This window comes from Rhinatrema bivittatum, chromosome 1, assembly GCF_901001135.1.
Source record: "Rhinatrema bivittatum chromosome 1, aRhiBiv1.1, whole genome shotgun sequence".
Classification (NCBI taxonomy): Eukaryota; Metazoa; Chordata; class Amphibia; order Gymnophiona; family Rhinatrematidae; genus Rhinatrema; species Rhinatrema bivittatum.
Window position 1 is genome coordinate 299,510,145 of NC_042615.1, and position 18,374 is coordinate 299,528,518.

General features: G+C 43.1%; 1 protein-coding gene across 6 annotated transcripts in view; it reads right to left on the minus strand.

Annotated features, from left to right (window-relative positions):
* The window catches only part of AIMP1 (aminoacyl tRNA synthetase complex interacting multifunctional protein 1), a 161,539-nt gene that overhangs the window by 65,847 nt on the left and 77,318 nt on the right, over positions 1–18,374 (minus strand). For all 6 annotated transcript variants that reach the window (XM_029596858.1, XM_029596856.1, XM_029596860.1 and 3 more), the window contains 3 exons: positions 15,540–15,673; positions 11,818–11,931; positions 10,538–10,702 (listed from right to left, as the gene is read on the minus strand). In XM_029596858.1, the coding sequence (XP_029452718.1) occupies positions 10,538–10,702; positions 11,818–11,931; positions 15,540–15,648 (388 nt within the window). In that variant the 5' untranslated portion in view covers positions 15,649–15,673. The remainder of the gene's footprint in view (positions 1–10,537; positions 10,703–11,817; positions 11,932–15,539; positions 15,674–18,374) is intronic.

Here is an 18,374-nt window from a genome sequence, read left to right on the forward strand (position 1 = left end):
CCCACACCATCAGTGCATCTATCTCCTCCGACACATGTTGACTCTTGGTTCCACCCTGATAATTGATGTAAGCCACTGTTGTCACATTCTCAGATATTATCCAGATTGCCTGAGACTCTAACTGTTCGGTGAACTGCAGCCATGCCAACCGTATGGCTCATGCCTCCAGTCTGTTGATGCTCCACTGCCACTCTGCTGCATTCCAATGCTTTTGCACCACCAGCACCTGACAGTGAGCCCCCAAACCCGAAGGCTTGCATCTGTTGTTACATGAGCACCAACCAATCCGGCATCATCAGAGAAATACCTTCCTGAGATGGTCTGCATGTAATCACCAGTCCAACTGGGATGTCACCTCTAATGGGGAAAAGCAGCTTCACCGCATAGTTATATGACTGCGGACTACATCGGGAGAGCAAGGCGAACTGAAGAGGGTGCATATGTGCCCTTGCCCAGGGAACCACTTCTAATGCGGCAGCCATCAACCCCAGGACCTCTAGATAAGACCACATGGTCAGACGAACAGACTTCCTCAGGGAAAGAACTTGCAGCATCAACGTGTGGATCTGAGACTCTGCAGAAACACTCTGCCCTGCCTTGTATCAAATCACACCTCGAGAAACTCCAGGGTCTGAGACGGCTGCAAATTGCTCTTGGCCAGATTCACCACCCAGCCTAGTTCCTGTAGCAAGGAAACCATCCTGCGGGAAGCACGAAGACTCTCCTCCAAACTCTTGGCTCAAATCAACCAGTCGTCCAGATAGGGGTGAACTAGAATGCCCTCTTTGTGAAGGGCTGCAGTTGCCACCACCATGATTCTTGGAAAAGGTCCTAGGCGCCATGGGCAGAACGAAATTCAAGGCCTGAAATTGGTAATAATGATCCTAGATAGCAAATTGGAGGAATGAATGATGTTCCTGCCAGATGGGAATATGCAGATACGCCTCCATCAAATCCAGAGACGTGAGGTATTCCCCTGTATGGGCAGCCATTATGACATAGTGCACCGTTTCAATCCTGAAATGCGTAAATTGTAGATGATGGTTGACACCCGTGAGATCCAGTATGGGCCAAAATGACCCTTCCTTCTTGGGCACGACATAATAAATGGAATATCGGCCCATATTTCACTGCAATTCAGTAATGGGAATCACCGCTTTCAGATTTAACAACCACTATAATGTTGTTTTCATGTCTACCCTCTTCTGAGGGAATTGCATGGAGAGATCATGAAGGGCATCTGTAGGAATGGGAAGAAATTCTAGAGCATACCCATTCTAAATCACTTTGAGAACCCATTGATACTAAGTAATCTGGACCCACCTGTGATAAAACAGAGACAGGCAACCACCTATCGTCTGCGTGCGCCGCTGTGCGCACAGCCCAGATATGTGTGCAGTTACGTGTGTGTTTTTACGGGCGCACTCAAGTTAGGTGCCTCGGGCCTCCGGCCTGCCCCGCGAGTACCGTTGGTCGAAGGGGGAAAATGGCGCTGACGACTCCGACCCCCCCGGGGGTCTCCAGATGTGTGGACCCTTGCACCGAATCGGGGTCTAGCCAAAGGAGGGCTGCTCAACCTGATTTTAAACCTCGATGGGAGGAAGATCGGTACGGCTATTTGAGCCTTGGAGACCGGAGACTTAAAAGTAAAAAAGTATCTTATTTTTTTTTTCAGCCATCTCAGTTATCTCATTTTCTAAGTAATAAGATTCCTCAGGGAAAAATACCTTTGATTCTAAGAGCTGTCTAATTTCTAAATAGGCATAGTAAGTTCTGCGTTATTTAAAGAGTAGGTGAGACAACATCTACCTGTCTGTCTCACCTACAGCTCCTCATTGGAAACCTGCATCGGAGCTCCCTATACCACCATTGTGGGACGGGTCTCCTCAGCCCAGGACCCAAGACTGTTGCAGGAATCTACACACTACCGCCACCTCTGGTGAACTCTACAAGCTGTACAATAAAAACTCTCTGTGTTTGTACATCTGAGTCTAGCCCGGTACTGCAGTTCCCCGCGGGGCTCCTCCCCGTGGGAGTGGCCATCACTGCAGCACCTAAGAATCCACCAAACACCTCAAAACCATAACAATGCCTTGATTTCCTGAGGTGGAATAAGAGGAAGCTTATTGAAATTAACGAACCGAAGATTTCTTCCTTTCACTGAATTCTCTACATTTCCAATTTGTTAGGCATCAGTAGATTTTCTTTTATTAGAAACTCTTGCAATAGTTTAATGTGCTCAATTCCTTGCTTAAGCGTGTCCCAGGTTCACTAGAGAACTCCAAATTTTGACCTTGACTCTCAAGATTAGAGTATTTTCAAGCTAAAGGATTCAGCTAGTGCAGTAATAGCAGATCCCAAATCTTCTATGGCTTCCCAAGTTGATTCCGAGGTAAACTGGGCTGGTCATATCAATGAGAGGTGTTTTGAAGTGGGTAACATTTCAACAGAGGAGCCAGTAAACTGTTTACGTCCTTCTTCAATAGCCGCTGACTTCTTGTGGCAGCGATGTCCCCAACGATACCAGCAGCTGCATCCATATCACCGCATTCTCTGCCTGGACCATTGTAGCATTGGTGACATCAGCCTCTGTCAACCCCAGCTGCGGGGTCAGGTCTTGAGCTGCAGTGGGATTCACTGGGGAGAAGGGGGGGTGGGAGGAGTTCTGTTGACCGAGGATAAAGATATCAGCAAGTCTGGGGAAGAGGCGAGTATAGCTCCTTCTCACTCTCTCTCCCATAACTCCACGTCTGATTTACTGGTCCCCTCCCGAACAACTTGGACATGCATGGGGCAGGCCAAGGGACGAACTAGAAGGTCTGCAGAGAAATTCCTCTCCTTTGCCCTCTTCTTCTGACCAACATGAGGTACTGCAAAGGCAGGAAAAATCAGCTGTAAGGCAGAAAAGGACACTCACACGCTGTTGAGTGCTAGGTTGGATAAACTCCTCCCCTCCGAGGTAATTTTTGAAAAACCCATTTACATGCAGAAATGTTTTTGAGATGTTTTTGAAAAAAACAATTGGCAAAAATGTTTAAGGGTAAAGTGTTTCCGAGGTCCGTCTTTACACAGGATGCCTAAATGAAGAGTGTGAGAAGCCATAAATTCATTTGAAACTGCACACGGGGAAGACAGTGCTCAAAGCCATTTACCGGGTAAATTAAAATTGTCCTCTGCTGCTCAGCTAAAAGTATGTGCGAACTTCCAAGCATTTCTACTTTTAGTCGGGTTAAAAAGAGGAGTATCTTTGGTTGGGGGAGTAAAACAGTGCACATACTTGAGATTTTTCAAAAGGTAGGTATGCAATGTTACCCTCTCTTGGATGCCAACATAAAAAAGCATTCAGCCTGCATACTTTGTGGCTACCAATGTTGATAAGGAAACCAGTATAGTTTCCCTTTGAAAACTCACTGCAATGTAGGCAGCTTAAAAGTGCTTGGGCAGAATGCAAATGAAGCAGGCTTATTCAAATTTTTCCTCTTAGAGGACAATTTCATAAACCACTGCTTCCTAACCTCACACACACCCAAGTTCTCCCCAGTACTTTGGTCCGACCACTTCCTTATTGAAACGCTCCTAACAGTAAATGCACCTCTCCCCACCAATCCAGCACATAACTCAACTATCGCCTTCAGAAAACCCTGCCCCATCGAAGAACTAGCTACTGCAATCTCCAATGCAATTCCAGCGCTCGACTGCTCCAACCCTGAAGATGTGCTTGACTCTTGGAGTAACCTCACTCTAGAAATCGCCAATAAACTTTGTCCCATCTCCAGATGTGAACTGCATCCTTCCACAAAAAACTGCCAACCATGGTACACAACAGAGCTAAAAGCCCTAAAGAACAAACTCAGACAGCGCAAAAGAATTTGGCATAAAGACCCGACACCCAAACACGCCTCGAGCTATAAATCGGCACTTCACCATTACAGAACTTCAACCCTCAACACTAAGCGTGACTTCTATGCTACCAAAATTAATGAATACACGTACAACTCAAAGGCTCTTTTCTCTTATGTCTCCGACCTCACTAAGTCATCCCATCCCCCTATCCCAGACAATGAAGCCTCCTCCAGATGTGAAGAAATCGCACAATACTTCCATAATAAAATCGCCTACATTCTGCTTAGATTCCAACAACCGTCTCCCTCTACCCTCCCACACTCACTCATTCTGATCCCACACCCTCTACCCTCGAAACACTGGAGCTTACTTTGGCTAAAGAAGTCGAAACGATCCTCAAAAGAATCAAACCTGCCTGTCACCCCTCAGACACCATCCCCACAAAGACCCTACTCACTATTCCCAATATCATTGCTAAACCCATAGCAGATATCATTAACTCCTCCCTCTCCTCAGGCGCCGTCCCGGACATGCTCAAACAAGCAGTTATTAAACCCCTTCTTAAAAAACCCTCTCTTGACCCCAAAGACCCAGCTAACTTCCATCCCATTTCAAACCTTCCTTTTATTTCAAAGATAATGGAGAGGTTAGTTAATTTCCAACTCTCTCAATACCTTGAAAACCATAGGATCCTGCATCCAGCCCAGTTCGGTTTTCGTAAGCTCCTTACCACCGAAACCCTCCTACTCACCCTCTCTGACCACATTATCAGAGGCATGGATCAAGGCAACTGCTACCTTCTGGCTCTACTGGACATCTCTGCAGCCTTTGACACGATTAACCATTCCTTCCTCCTAAACCGACTGTCTCAAATAGGCATTTCCGGTCTAGCCCTCCTATGGTTCAAATCTTACTTATCCAACAGAAAATTCGCTGTCAAAATAGGCAATTCAGAATCCGCGCTCTACTCCCTGTCCCAAGGCGTTCCCACAAGGTTCCTCCCTATCCTCCACATTATTAAATATTTACCTTAACCCCCTCTGTCAATTCCTAACGAGCCTTGGCCTTAAGTTCTACCTCTATGCAGATGACGTTCAAATCATCATCCCTAGTCATGACTCCTTATCTGATGCACTGAAGCACTGGGAAAAATGCCTCGCCTCCATAAACAATTTCCTCACAAATCTCCATCTTGCTCTAAACACAACCAAAACTGAACTCCTCCTTATAACCCAACACCAAACCCCTAAAGCCTCGATCGCTAATGACCCTGCCTTCAATGCCTTATCCTCCCAGTTATATGTTAGAAATCTAGGGATCCTCCTGGACCAGCAGCTAAACCTAAAAAAATACATTAATTCTGTTCTCAAAGAGGGCTTCTACAAGCTTAATGTCCTAAAAAAACTTAGACCTCTCCTCCACTATCACGACTTCTGGACCATCATCCAGACTACTCTCTCCTCCAAGTTTGATTATTGTAACTCACTCTTACTTGGTCTCCGCCACTCCACTATAAAACCCTTACAAATGCTCCAGAATTCAGTAGCTAGGGTCATCACTAACACACGAATATCCACCCATATCACCCCCATCCTCAAAGACCTTCATTGGCTCCCCATCCTTTCACGCATTCTCTTTAAAACCCTATCTATAATTCACAAATCCATATACTGCCATAATTCCAACTGGCTTGATGAACCTCTCCACCTTACACGCTCGGGCCCCACCAGGGCCATCAACAAAGGCACCCTCCAAATACCCTCAATCAAAAAGGCCCATCTCACCACCACAAGAGATCGTGCCATCTCTATCGCTGGTCCTAAGCACTGGAATTCCCTCCCTTCAGTGCTCCGACTCGAACCCTGCTCCTCCAAATTTAGAAAGAAACTTAAGACTTGGCTCTTTAGACAAGCCTTCCCTACTAGTCACCGCACACTGCACCTTTTGCTACCCAAGACCCGCCCAGTTTCTCCTCCTTTTTAAGAACCCTTGTTGTATATTCCTGGTCACCACTGTTCCACTATCCATGTAACCCCTCTCTATTTCTTCACCCTAACCCCATTTCTCACAGCGCATATGTCAATACCAATTCTCATTATACCGTACTCCCATTGTATATATGTTACTACCAAGTCTACTGGTATTTGACTGCTTAAGTTTCAGAGTTGATCTATTTCTTCGCCGCTCTTGGTCTCTATTTGCATCATTATTGCTCCTGTTTCCCCCACCCCTGTTCATTGTACTTTCCATCTATCAGTTGCTAATGTAAACTGGTATGATGTTGTATACTAATGTTGGTATGTAAAAGTTTCAAATAAATAAATAACTTTGCAAAGCCATTTTCCTTGGGTACATTGGCCTGCCACCAAATTGCCCACCTCAGATGGCTACAAAGTATGCGTGAGGTTGACCAACAATCAGGTCGATACTGTAAGACCGCGGGAGAGTGGACGAACGCCCGCTCTCCCGGCGCGCGCACCGGCCCTTCGCCGGTGCGGGCGATTCAGTATTTAAATGAGGTGACGCGGGAAAACGGGGAAAAGGAGGCGCTAGGGACACTAGCGCGTCCCTAGCGCCTCCTTTTTGTCAGGAGCGGCGGCTGTCAGCGGGTTTGACAGCCGACGCTCAATTTTGCCGGCGTCGGTTCTCAAGCCCGCTGACAGCCACGGGCTCGGAAACCGGACGCCGGCAAAATTGAGCGTCCGGTTTTCGGCCCGACGGGCCCGACGGCCCGATGGGCCGAATTCAAATTTTTTTTTTATTTTTTTTATTTTTTTACTTTTTTTTTTACTTTTGGGGACCTCCGACTTAATATCGCCATGATATTAAGTCGGAGGGTGCACAGAAAAGCAGTTTTTACTGCTTTTCTGTGCACTTTCCTGGCGCCGGAAGAAATTAGCGCCGACCTTTGGGTCGGCGCTAATTTCTTAGAGTAAAATGTGCGGCTTGGCTGCACATTTTACTTACTGAATCGCGCGCGCATACCTAATAGGGCCATCAACATACATTTGCATGTTGAGGGCGCTATTAGGTGCCGCGGGTGGGCCGCGTGTTTTCCTCCCCTTACTGAATAAGGGGTAAGGGAAAACACGCGTCCAGAGCAGGCTGACAGTGCGCTCCGACGGAGCACACTTTACTGTATCGACCTGAATATATTTTTAGCTGCATTAAAAAGGCGATTTCCTGTGGATGTCCTTAGATGGGAAGAGAACAGTATGCATGTAAAACGGCATTGAGAAAATCTGTCAATGCACTTTTTCCCTCTTTCCTCCACGTGCAGAAACAGAATGTGCAAAGTTTGCAGGGACTTTTGTACCCACTAACCTGTGCAAGCAAATTCTGTAAGAAGAGCTACGAACACATTTTCCTTCAAAAATCGTCTACCAGATCCATGGCTGCAAAATTACCCATGGACTTGCATGTAGTCAGGTTAGTGAAAATTCCCCTCAACCCCACCCCCCAATAACTATGGCAACAGATATTTTGTGAAGCCTTACATGCGAAATTCAAATTCTTTTGCATCTGTCAGCAGGAATCCCTACTGTCCCCCCCCCCCCCCAACCATGAAAAAAGGGGCAGGACAGGAAAGGTTTTAAGGGCCAACAGAAATCTTTAGGAAAAAGTTTGATTTTAGTGCTCATGGTCCCCCACAGCTTGCTTCAGAGGCAGGAGGCCAGGGAGTGATGCTGGACTCTGTTGTTAAGGTCACAGGGAAATACCAGGTGCTCAGCCTGAGATCACAAGTTTCTCGATTATTTTTTGTTTGGCTCCCACCCTCACATCACAACTTTTTCCCCCCCTAAGAAACAGAACTTTACATGACTGAACTGGTTACACATGCTTTGCCCTCTTCAGGTGTCATTTTAGCAAACCCTGCTGCATGAGGCTGATCACACAATGTTCTGTACAAAACAAACATAGCAAAGAAGTTAAAGCACATTAGATTCAATTGGGATTCTGGGGCAGACTTCTAATACCTTTCAGCATAAGACTATTAGTATTCACCAAAATCACAGATACATGAGGTAATTTCATTATACTGTTTCTATAGTCAATATTACTGTATAATTTGTTATGCATCACCCTTCCCTTCTGTATTTACCACCTATGTTAAATAAATTCACCTTCAATAAATCTCCTTGAGAGAGAGAAATGAGTTTGTAGAAAAGAACAGAACGTGCCTGATTGTTTAAAGAAGAAGGGAAGCTCATAATTGGTTTAGTGGATTAAAATCAATAGTAGCCACATTTCAGTTAAGACATGTGTATCCCAGATGGCATTTCTTCTAATTCCAATAGGAAGACCAAGATTCTGCCGATGACATTTTAATTTATAATGCCTTCTCTTGAGCAATTTAGGTGCTCTTATAACTGCACATACTTATTTCCACACACTACTCTTTCAGAAACAGTATAAAAGTTATGCCTTTATGGCAAAATGTTGATTCTACCTAGGCAGCACCAGTGCAAACCTCAGAGAATGTATAGACTATAATGGAGGATATGGAAAATTATTGTTCTATGCTTTGATAAAAAAGGAATATAATGAAAGTATGTGCAGTCAACTTGGTCAAATTTAGACAAGATGGTGTATCTGCATATCTTTGTAACTTAACCAGGGAGTGCTCACGTTCCATAAAACAGACAGAGGGGATGGCAATTAATTACAGATTTGAAAAATCTGAGATATCTAATGGTGGCCACATTTAAACTGGAGCCACAAAAATTGTTATTAAAGCATTTTTCTGCTGTTTCTAAAAAACATGGGTTTGAAAGAACTGGATGGATAAACACACAAGACAATATAAATTAACTGCTATAAATATAAAGGTTAACAAATAAAAAAATATATGTAAGGTGATACCTTTTTATTGGACTAACTTAATACATTTCTTGACTAGCTTTCAAAGGCTAATGCTCTCTTCTTCAGGTCAGAATTCAGGAAATATAAAATAGCATGGTTGTAATAAGTACGTCTCATTCAAGAATGACCTGTTTTTGTTTAGCATGGAGTTGGAAAATTACAAAAATGAGGTGAAGGTGGCAAAAAAAAAAAAAAAAAAAAAAAGCAGTTATTCATAAAGCAATCCAGGCATCTGGCAATAGCCTCAGGGAGCTCTTTAATGCGGTTAAAAAGCTTACCTACTGTGACCCTACCGCCAGTCTTGCTCAATTAAAAGTAAGCAAAATCGTTCTCCCTGACAAATTTGCCACTGTCTTTGAAAAGGTGGTCACATAATGGTGTGCTGTCTTCCTTACAGATCTTGCTCCTTCTATATCTACTGCTGAACTAACCACTCTTTCAGAAGATTCTGACCTTCTGTCATTAGACAAAATTAAACAGTTTGTTCCAAGGTTACTTTTTGCTCACTGAATCTCTATAACAGTGTTTTAAAAGCATTGGTAGGTGATATTGCTCTATCGCTAAGAGATCTGGTGAATTGCTCATTGAAAGAGGGACTCATGCCTACCATGTTAAAAAAAAAAAAAAATCTGCTATGCACCCATTATTTAAAAAAAACCTCATTTAAATCTGCTTGATATTACTAACTATAGGCTGATATCAACTAAAACCGTTTTAGCTAAAGTAATTGAAAATGTTGTTTACAAGCAACTTCAATCTTTTTTGACTGATCATAATATTTTAGACCAATTCCAATTAGAATTTAGACCTAAACATTCTACTGAGATTCTTCTCAGATTCACCTTGGATACATTACACATTGTAGTTCTGACCAAGATAAGGATTTTATTTGGTTCTCCTCAATTTAACAGCAGCCTTTGAAACCATCCTTTAGCAGCTAAATGAGACTGGCATTTCAGGCACTGTTCTCATTTGATCCGTCATATCTTTCAAATCACTCCTGTTGTCAACTGGCGCCCCTGAAGGATCATCTTCCCTTACAGCTTCCCTATTTAACATATATATGTTCATCCCATTTCCAATTTGTTGTCTGGGCTTGATCTAACTATCCCCTATGGGCCGGATTTTTAAAAATGTACGCGCGGAACCGGGCTTATGTGTGCCGGGTCTATTTTCAAAAGGCCCGGCAAAACGCGTAAAGCCCCAGGACGCGTGTAAGTCCCAGGGCTTTACTAAAGGGACGGGAAGGGGGCGGGGTCAGAGGCTCCAGGCACAGCAGCCATTTGCCACTGTGCTTGGGATTGCACGCTGGCAATTGGCCGGCGCACGCAACTTACTTTAGCCCCAGGGCTGAATGCAGACAAATATTTAAAAACTCACATGAGGTAAATTTAAAAGTGTCGAGGAAACTTCTGGGAGGAACAAATTGAAAAAATATAGTAACTTTTTGATCACATAGGGAGTAATTTTTAAATCCCGCATGGGGCTGCCCTTTGAAAATACACTAGCTGCAGGAACGGAGCAAATACTGGCATGTACATCTGCATCTGCTTCAAAGCAAATACAACCATGTAAAACAACTGCAGCCTTTCAGTGAGTACTCTCCCTCCTCTGACCTCGTCAGACCCCTTCCCTGTCCCATTTTCATTTCAGGAAGAAGTACCCATTGTTTTGACCAGTTCAGGTACTTTTTACTGGGATTGAGAGGAAGGGAAATTTTCAGCAGGCTTTTTCGATGGGTAAACAGCAGTTTACCTGGGATGAAAGCTTTGAAAATTGCCTTAATAATTCACATTTTCCTGAAAAAGGTCAAATCCCACAGTGAAAGTACCTTTTTTGTCCACCTTGTCCTTCTTTTTTGCTTCATTTTCTTTAACCTGGTCTTTGGGAGCTGGGGTAAAGGCTGGAATAGATTCTGACTGCTGCACAGCTGTGGAAGCAGTAGCAGGAGAGCTGGCTTGTACTGAAGCACTGGTTGGAAGGGCAATCTGTTTCACTACAGGACAGGAAAATAAATACAGAGGATTTCCATCAACATCCAGATATCAACAACAACAACAACAAAGAAAATGCCTTCAGACTAAATGAGTTACTAGAAGTTCTTTTCATACATAGCTGCTCTCCTCCACCCCAGACATGGTGTCTTTCTATAGGTCGAAGGGAAGAATGTCAGGTTTCATTTGGTAAGGCTACAGTGTTCTTGGCCCAACCTAAAATGCTCTGGATTGAATTAAGCAATCAATGTGCTACAGTTTCTAACATGTTTACAGGTAAAAGGAAGTAGGCCACAGAGTAACCAGCTTGGAACCAGCAAGCTAGGCAGCTATTCAGAAAGCAACCAGATCAATGAAGGCGGGCGGGTGGTGGGCAGTAAGGTGACAGGAGAAAACGAGGACAGATAAAAGGAAGCATAACCTAGCCATGAACCAAGAAAGCTCAGTGATAAGGCTTGGGTGCATGAGGATCTGCTGGGTGTGGGATTAAATATGAGAACCTTTATACTCATTTATCCAGTATGGTAGAGAATATAGAGAAAGACAATGAAAACTGATTTTGATAAGGGGAGATATCCAACCAGTAATCAAGCTTCTACAGCTGGGATATAAAGAGACCAGAATAACTGGATTGACTGGATGGGCCAATTAGTCTTTATCTGACTATACAGCATACAAATTCAAGGAAAAGCAATACAGCCTTCATCCTTTTGAGGTATGCAACATGGCTACTAATTAAGCCCATCTTTCGCTCACATCAAATATTCTAGCGAGACAGTCCTTTGTAGAGGTCCACAGACCTTAGTTATGTTCAAAATGTTGCAAATGCATGCCATGAATCCCCACATGTAGGCATCACAATTGCATGATGGCTGGGATTCTCTCCTAACTCCCAGACGGTGCAAGGAGCAAAAGCTGGTATAGGAATTATACTTTGGTGTGCTGCATGGCAGCCCAGCACCAGGTATCCACTAGTCATAATATTTAAATATTAATTCCATTTTATTCTGCACTTTAATAAAAACAGAGCCATGTAGAGGACCCAGGGACATCATATGTGGCTCCTGAGGGTCAGTGGTGTACATGCCAGTAAAGAAATTCCTTCTCCATTAAATACCTCCATTCTTGATTTCGGCTTGCACCAGTTGCACTTTGAGCGCTTCAATTTCTTTCTTCAGCTTAGCATTTTCTACTCGAAGCTTCTTCTCTTCTCGCAGGGATGCCTGTAAAACTGCAGTTCAAGCACTCAGCTCAGTAGAAGCAGTCACCACCGGCATTTAATAAGCAGACACAAGAAAGGGGAAATTTGGCCCTGTTACCAAGTTGCTGCCATGACAGGCGGTAAATGCCATACAGTTTCTCTTTTTATGGAATGAAGCGTTTGTCTCACCACACAGTGAGGTGGCATGAGCAACCCAGATCCCTGCTGTATTAACTGCATTAAAATCAAGTCCCCAAATTTTACACCTTTAAAAATGCAAGAATGCGGGAGGAAAAACAGCTCTGCCATCTTTCAAGCATTTGGTGGGGGGAAAAGTTTATTCATCGTGACAGAGAATGAATTCTTACTTATTTACCACATACGCCACAGAATTGGATGACTGTGGAATGCCAGAACTTTATTTTAATGTGGCATAACTGGGCTTGCAGCCAAATCTGATAACTACTTGAACGTTATTTTTGTAAAGGGATACCAGAAATTCCATGCCTTATCAAGCCAGGAGAGGGTTTGTCAAAAGTAGGTTCCCTCCTCAGTTTAAAAGCTGCTTTCTTTTTAAGCAAACTCTAAATGAATGTTTACAGTACCTGCTCTGCAGACACATTTGATTCTAGTTAAGGGAAAACATTTTCTTATTTACTGAAACATTTTGAAAATAAGACGCTGGCTGCACCTGCATCTGTCATTGTACAGGTCTCTAATGATCAAAGTAGACTGTGCCGGAGCAGAGGAACCAGCATTATAAAAAAACCCCCAAAAAACAAAAAAACCCCTCACCAAATCAAACCACACAAACATCTGTAACCCACATACTGGTTGTGGAATCATTAAGAACTATAAATGGACCACACAGTTAATTTTCCTTTTCAAACAATTCTGTATTCCAACTTCAAGGCGATTAATTACCCTGTCAAGTGAAAGCAGATCCCTGGCTGCATGAGAAGGCCTAGGCTGGAGCTGAGTGTTACCTGGCTTATCTTAAGCAGAGCTCCCTGTGGCCAGGGCCGGGGAACATTGGGGGTGATTTTTAAACCTCATGGCTAGCTTTGGCCTGCAGGCCAATTTTCAAAGGGAAACCCCCCTCATGAAGCTTTCCTTTGAAATTTCTCAGCCAGCTGGTGCGTATCTTGCAGACTCTAGACCTGGTTTACAGGCGCAGAATCCGCACCGCAAATCACGCGGGGGGGGGGGGGATTTCTACATAAACCCCCCCTGTGTGCTGTTTGCCAGTGTGGCCCTCCCCACCACTTTATGGTCTGGGTACTTTTACTGCAAAGCGGGAGGGAAATTTTCAACAGGATTTTATCCAGGTTAACCGCTTACTTCATTGTGCCACCGGTGGCGGAGCGGTCGCTGATGTTAGCAGATTCTGCCCCAGTATGTAAACAAAAAAAAAAAAAGGAGAGGGCGGCCAAACATCATAGACTGCTCTGCTGCTGGCACGAACCAGATGCTACCAAGAAACTGCAGGGAACCTTTGCCACAGTAAAGTCTATAACTTGCCAACTACCAGGGAGGAGGGAGGTGCCTTTCACTTGTGGGGGGACAATACACCGCCTCGAGCTTTGGAGCCCACACGCTCTCTCATCCTCTAGCTGTTGAAACCCAACAAAATAATACCACCATCATGTCCATCACACCAGACATCACTTTTTAGGCTGCTGTAAATGAGGAAAAGAGTAAGAAACACTCTGTCCCATTTATTCTCACACCAAAACAGAAAATGAATATGTCTAGTGCAGTGGTTCTCAACCCTGTCCTGGGGACCCCCCCCCCCCCCCCCCAGCCAGTCAGGTTTTCATGATATCCACAATGAATATGCATGAGAGAAAATTTGCATACACTGCCTCCATAACATGCACATTTTCTCTCATGCATATTATTTTGGATATCATGAAAACCCGACTGGCTGGGGGGGCCCCCAGGACAGGGTTGAGAACCACTGCTCTAGTGTTTCAGTGAGCAGGCAGCCTATTTTTTTCCAACTTCAGGACAGACATTTACTACATGGTCACAGTAAACAGTAAACTAGAGAAAGGAAAGGGAGAGAAAATGTGCAGGACTTCTCTAGAGATTTAATTCATCTGAATTAATGGAAGTTAGTTCAATCCTTGCTCCTGATTTAGGCATTGGTAGGAACCTTTGGAGGGCACGGTATGTAAGTACTTTTAAATAAATAAATAAATAGGAGTTATTGCTTTAATGGCAATAACTGCAATAAAACAGCACTAGCTGAGATCTGAGTCCCATTTAAAGCTTATCAAGTGACGGCATCTGCATACCGTATTAGAAATAGGCTGAAAAATCATGCTTACTAACCCTGTCCATGGAGTGAATACGATATAAAATTTAAAAAAAAAAAAAAAAAAGGATAAACAAAAAAAGAACAGAAGAGTTTTTAATATTTTCTTCAAATGTTTTGTTTTTAAATGTTTTTAATTTCATTTTGTATTGTGACTGCCCAAACAGTAGTAATAGGCATAAACCCAGATTATGGGTTGGTTTGGTGATCCCGATCAAGAATTGGAGTTTGTCAGCTCATCTCTACTGAATACCTGTTGTTTATGAATCTCTATTTTTAAGGTCTGCTGGCTGAACTGGTGGCAGGGGGCAGTAAGGACGGAAGAGAGAAGGGCTCACATGAGTAGCTGGTTAGGCTTAGTTTTATACATAACAGTGGTACACCCTTTGGCAATCTCCATGCACCTCTCCTCTAACCTCATTTACAAAATCCAAATTATACAAAACCCTGCAGCAAAATTAATTTTTGGAATAAATAAGTGTGATCACATTACAACACTCTTGTTGGTTGACCTTTAAAGCACTTAGATGGGGGACTCCATATTTAGCCAGTTATTTTGGTCCCTTATCAGCTCACTAGGTCATTATGTTCACATCAGTTAGAATTACTTAGACTTCCCTCTATAAGAGAAATGTGTTTGAAACACATGAGAGAGAAGGGTTTTTATCCTTTTGTGCTCCAAAATTCTGGTATACTCTTCATTTGTCTTTATATATCGAAAAAGAATTCAACACTTTTAGAAAGGGTCTTAAAACCTGGCTCTATGCCAAAGTATATGAAACAATTGAATTCTGCTTATTTTTCTCTGTCTTTTTATATTTCAATTATTTTATAGTTTTAATTTGTTACCTTTTGTTAGTTTTGCAGATGTTATTTCTATGCTAGTTTGCTCCTGTGTAACTGTATTTTTTCTACTTCATTTTAATGCACATTGCTTATTTTCATTTATTATAGTTTTTATTTCATTGCACATAACCTTGATTGATTGTAAAGAAAGGCAAATCATCTAATCAAACAAACCAGGGGAGCCCTTCATGATAATTTTCTCCTCTGAATGAAGTTTGTCTCATTATCTTGCTTACAGAATGACAGAGGAACGTTCAGTTTCCCACCACATGCAAAGCAAATACTACCAACCCCTGGCAAAAACTAGGAGAAGGCCTGCCAAGTGTATAATTGAAAGTGTGTGTGCTGTCCTGTAGTACTCCTCCCAACACGAGAAAGCTGTTTTGTGTTGCTCGCTTTAAAATAATTTTGACTATCCCTACTTTATAGATGCATTCTGGCTGAAGTGGACAAATTGGCTCGACTCTCTTACTTGCTTTCTCCTTTAGAAGAGCCACCTGTTGCTTGAGGTATTCGATGACCTGATCCGCCTCCGTTGCTCTCTGCTCCAGCCTGTTGAGCACGGTGTTGTTGGCTGCCATCTTTATCAAAGAACGGGCTACAAGCCTTAACACACACACACACAAAAAAAAAGAAAGGCAAGGTGAAGAAAGCAAAAATTCCACTAAATTTGGCTGTTAAAACTACGGCACACAAGAATGTAAAAAGAAAAATAAATAAAAAAGCCAGATAATGGTGGACAGTAACATTTATGAAATGATCACTGTGCGAGAGTACTCTCGCCTAACTCAGAGCTCTCACCACCTGCCTTGAGAAAGAGAGAGATTTTGTCTTGTTGGACATATGGTTCAGGAACACTCCGCTCTATCTGTGGAGAAATATGCTCTGCTTTTGGGAAGTAGATTGAAAGGTTAGCAACTATGTGGGTTTATGTCTTTTTTTTTTTTTTCAGAGCATGATAGAGTGGTTAGATGGATAAATCAGAGGGGAACAGAAAAGCAAGGAAGAAAAAAGATGCATTACAATATTATGCTGTCTTTTCAACTAAAACTAAATAGAAACTGACCAGTATTTTGCCAATCTGGCTGGTTTTGACAAAAAGAGGCCGGAGGCCAGCAGGACCTATGAACTGGCCATGTCAGTTATTCAGTCAACTGCCACATTCCAATTGCTGCACCCCCTCCTCCCTATGAGCTTATTTTTTTTTCACAAACTAACTTCAGCACCCGTAACCTTTCTTCTTGAAGCAGGGGGATATTTGAGGCCCAACCTTGACAGTAGTGATACATAAAGGTATGCAGGCCAGGGACTGAGCCAGCCAGCGTGCGCTCTGCTCCAAGGTCCCGCCGTCCCCTCCTGGTTTCCGTACAGGAAGTAGGCCCTGGGAGTGACAGAATGTGCGCTGGCCCCTTCCCCAGCTTGGGTGCCTTCATGATGTTCAGTTTTTTTTTTTCTGCTGTATGTTATTCTTTTTGTTTTCATATTTCTTTGGTAAACCTTTTATGATGATCACACCAGATTTTAAAATCTCCTTTCCCTGAATACACTCCACACTTCTTTGTACCGCATGTATGCTTTTCCATGAATCAGTGTGATGTCTACCTATGCTTCTGATAAAGCTGAGCACAGCAGTGTCCTGAATCATGCAGATTTGAAATAATGCTGGGAGTGGAACAAACACCCATCCACAGACACCCCCCCCCCCAATCCCACTAACATGCACACACAAACCCCTCCTCCCAAGCCACAGCCCCGCACAGCCCTTATAAAACAGCACAAAAATTTAAAAGAAAAGTAACAAAATTACTGGAAGTTAATAACACAATAGATGATGCAAAGAACATCTTTGCAAATGCTTACACCTTTCCAAACTTGCTGCAAACACAGCTGCTTAATTAAGATTGTAGTGCTGTAGTTTTTTATATTTCGAGAGTGTAGTGTGCATTTTTTGTGTGTTAGGTTTTTTTTTCAATTTGAGAGGGGGCAGAGAGGGAACGTTGTACTTACCTCCTATTCTTTTATAATTTCAGCTCAAATTGAAACTGGGCCTGAGATCCAGCACCATGAGCCACCACTCGCAGCTACCTGAGGTATGTCACCTGTTTCATATTCTTGTCTCTCTCTTTAGGCCAGCCAACACAGCAATAGAGCTCAGTCAGGGGTCACACCAGCTATGCCCTTTTTGGAGATCCCCCCCTCTACTGGGATCTATGAAGACTGTCTCCACAGCATTTCCCAGGCGTATTCAGAACGGGGAGCAGAGTCTCACCTAAGCACGTAGCACAGGCTTTCCTGTGCTACGTGCTGCCACCGAGCCAACCCTGTAGTGTTCCTTTTTAAAACTTTCTTGATCGCGTATCACTTTATACACAGGACCTGACAGCAGACGAGGACTGTAAGGCTCATCTGGTCTGCCTAATCTCATTCCTGCTGGATGCCATAGATCCAAGCTTCCTCTTCACATCTCGGGATCCTCTCTGCTTATCCCAGCAGATTTTTGGGTCAAGTATAGAGCTAGTGCTGCTTTAAAAAGTCCTGGCATGGACCATTCCTGGTATGCTATCTTTAACTGATTTTAACAGCTAGGAGGCATATGGTTCAAGTGGGCACATGATGGGTTTCATTTTCAACAGGAAGGTATCAGCTTCATTCAAAGTGATTTCCTAAAAAAAAAAACTGGAGAACTGGGTAGCCCAGGAAAACCCAACCATATTTCCTGCTGTGAAAATCTTGCAGCATCTAACTTATTGTAGGGAGATACCTGAAATTTCATTACTATGCATCAAAATATGGATTCTGACTTCACAAAATGGATGCTTGACCTATATTTCAGCAGACATATACAGAGATGATGAACTGCGGCCAGAACAGCAATAAGTGACTGAGTTATCTGATCTGCCAGCACCCACTATTTAACTAAGAAAACACACACACACCTGGCCTATATTGTCTTAGGTCAATTCTGTTTGCATCATTTATACAAATATGGAATCATTGTTAAAACAGAGGATAATGCAATTGTTGGAATTCAGTGGATTGCAAGATCTGACGCAGCATGGTTTTGCCGGAGGTAAATCTTGTCAGTCGAATCTGATCAATTTCTTTGATTAGGTGACTTGGAATACAGTGTATGATTCTGGAAACCACACCTTCAAAAGTATCTATATAGGATGGCATTGGTCCAGAGTGTGGCTACTTAAATGGTCACTGGTCTTCATTCTAAAGCATATGGGGATAGACTTAAAGATCTAAACATGTATACCCTAGAGGAAAGGTGACATAGTGGAGATACTATAGAGACATTCAA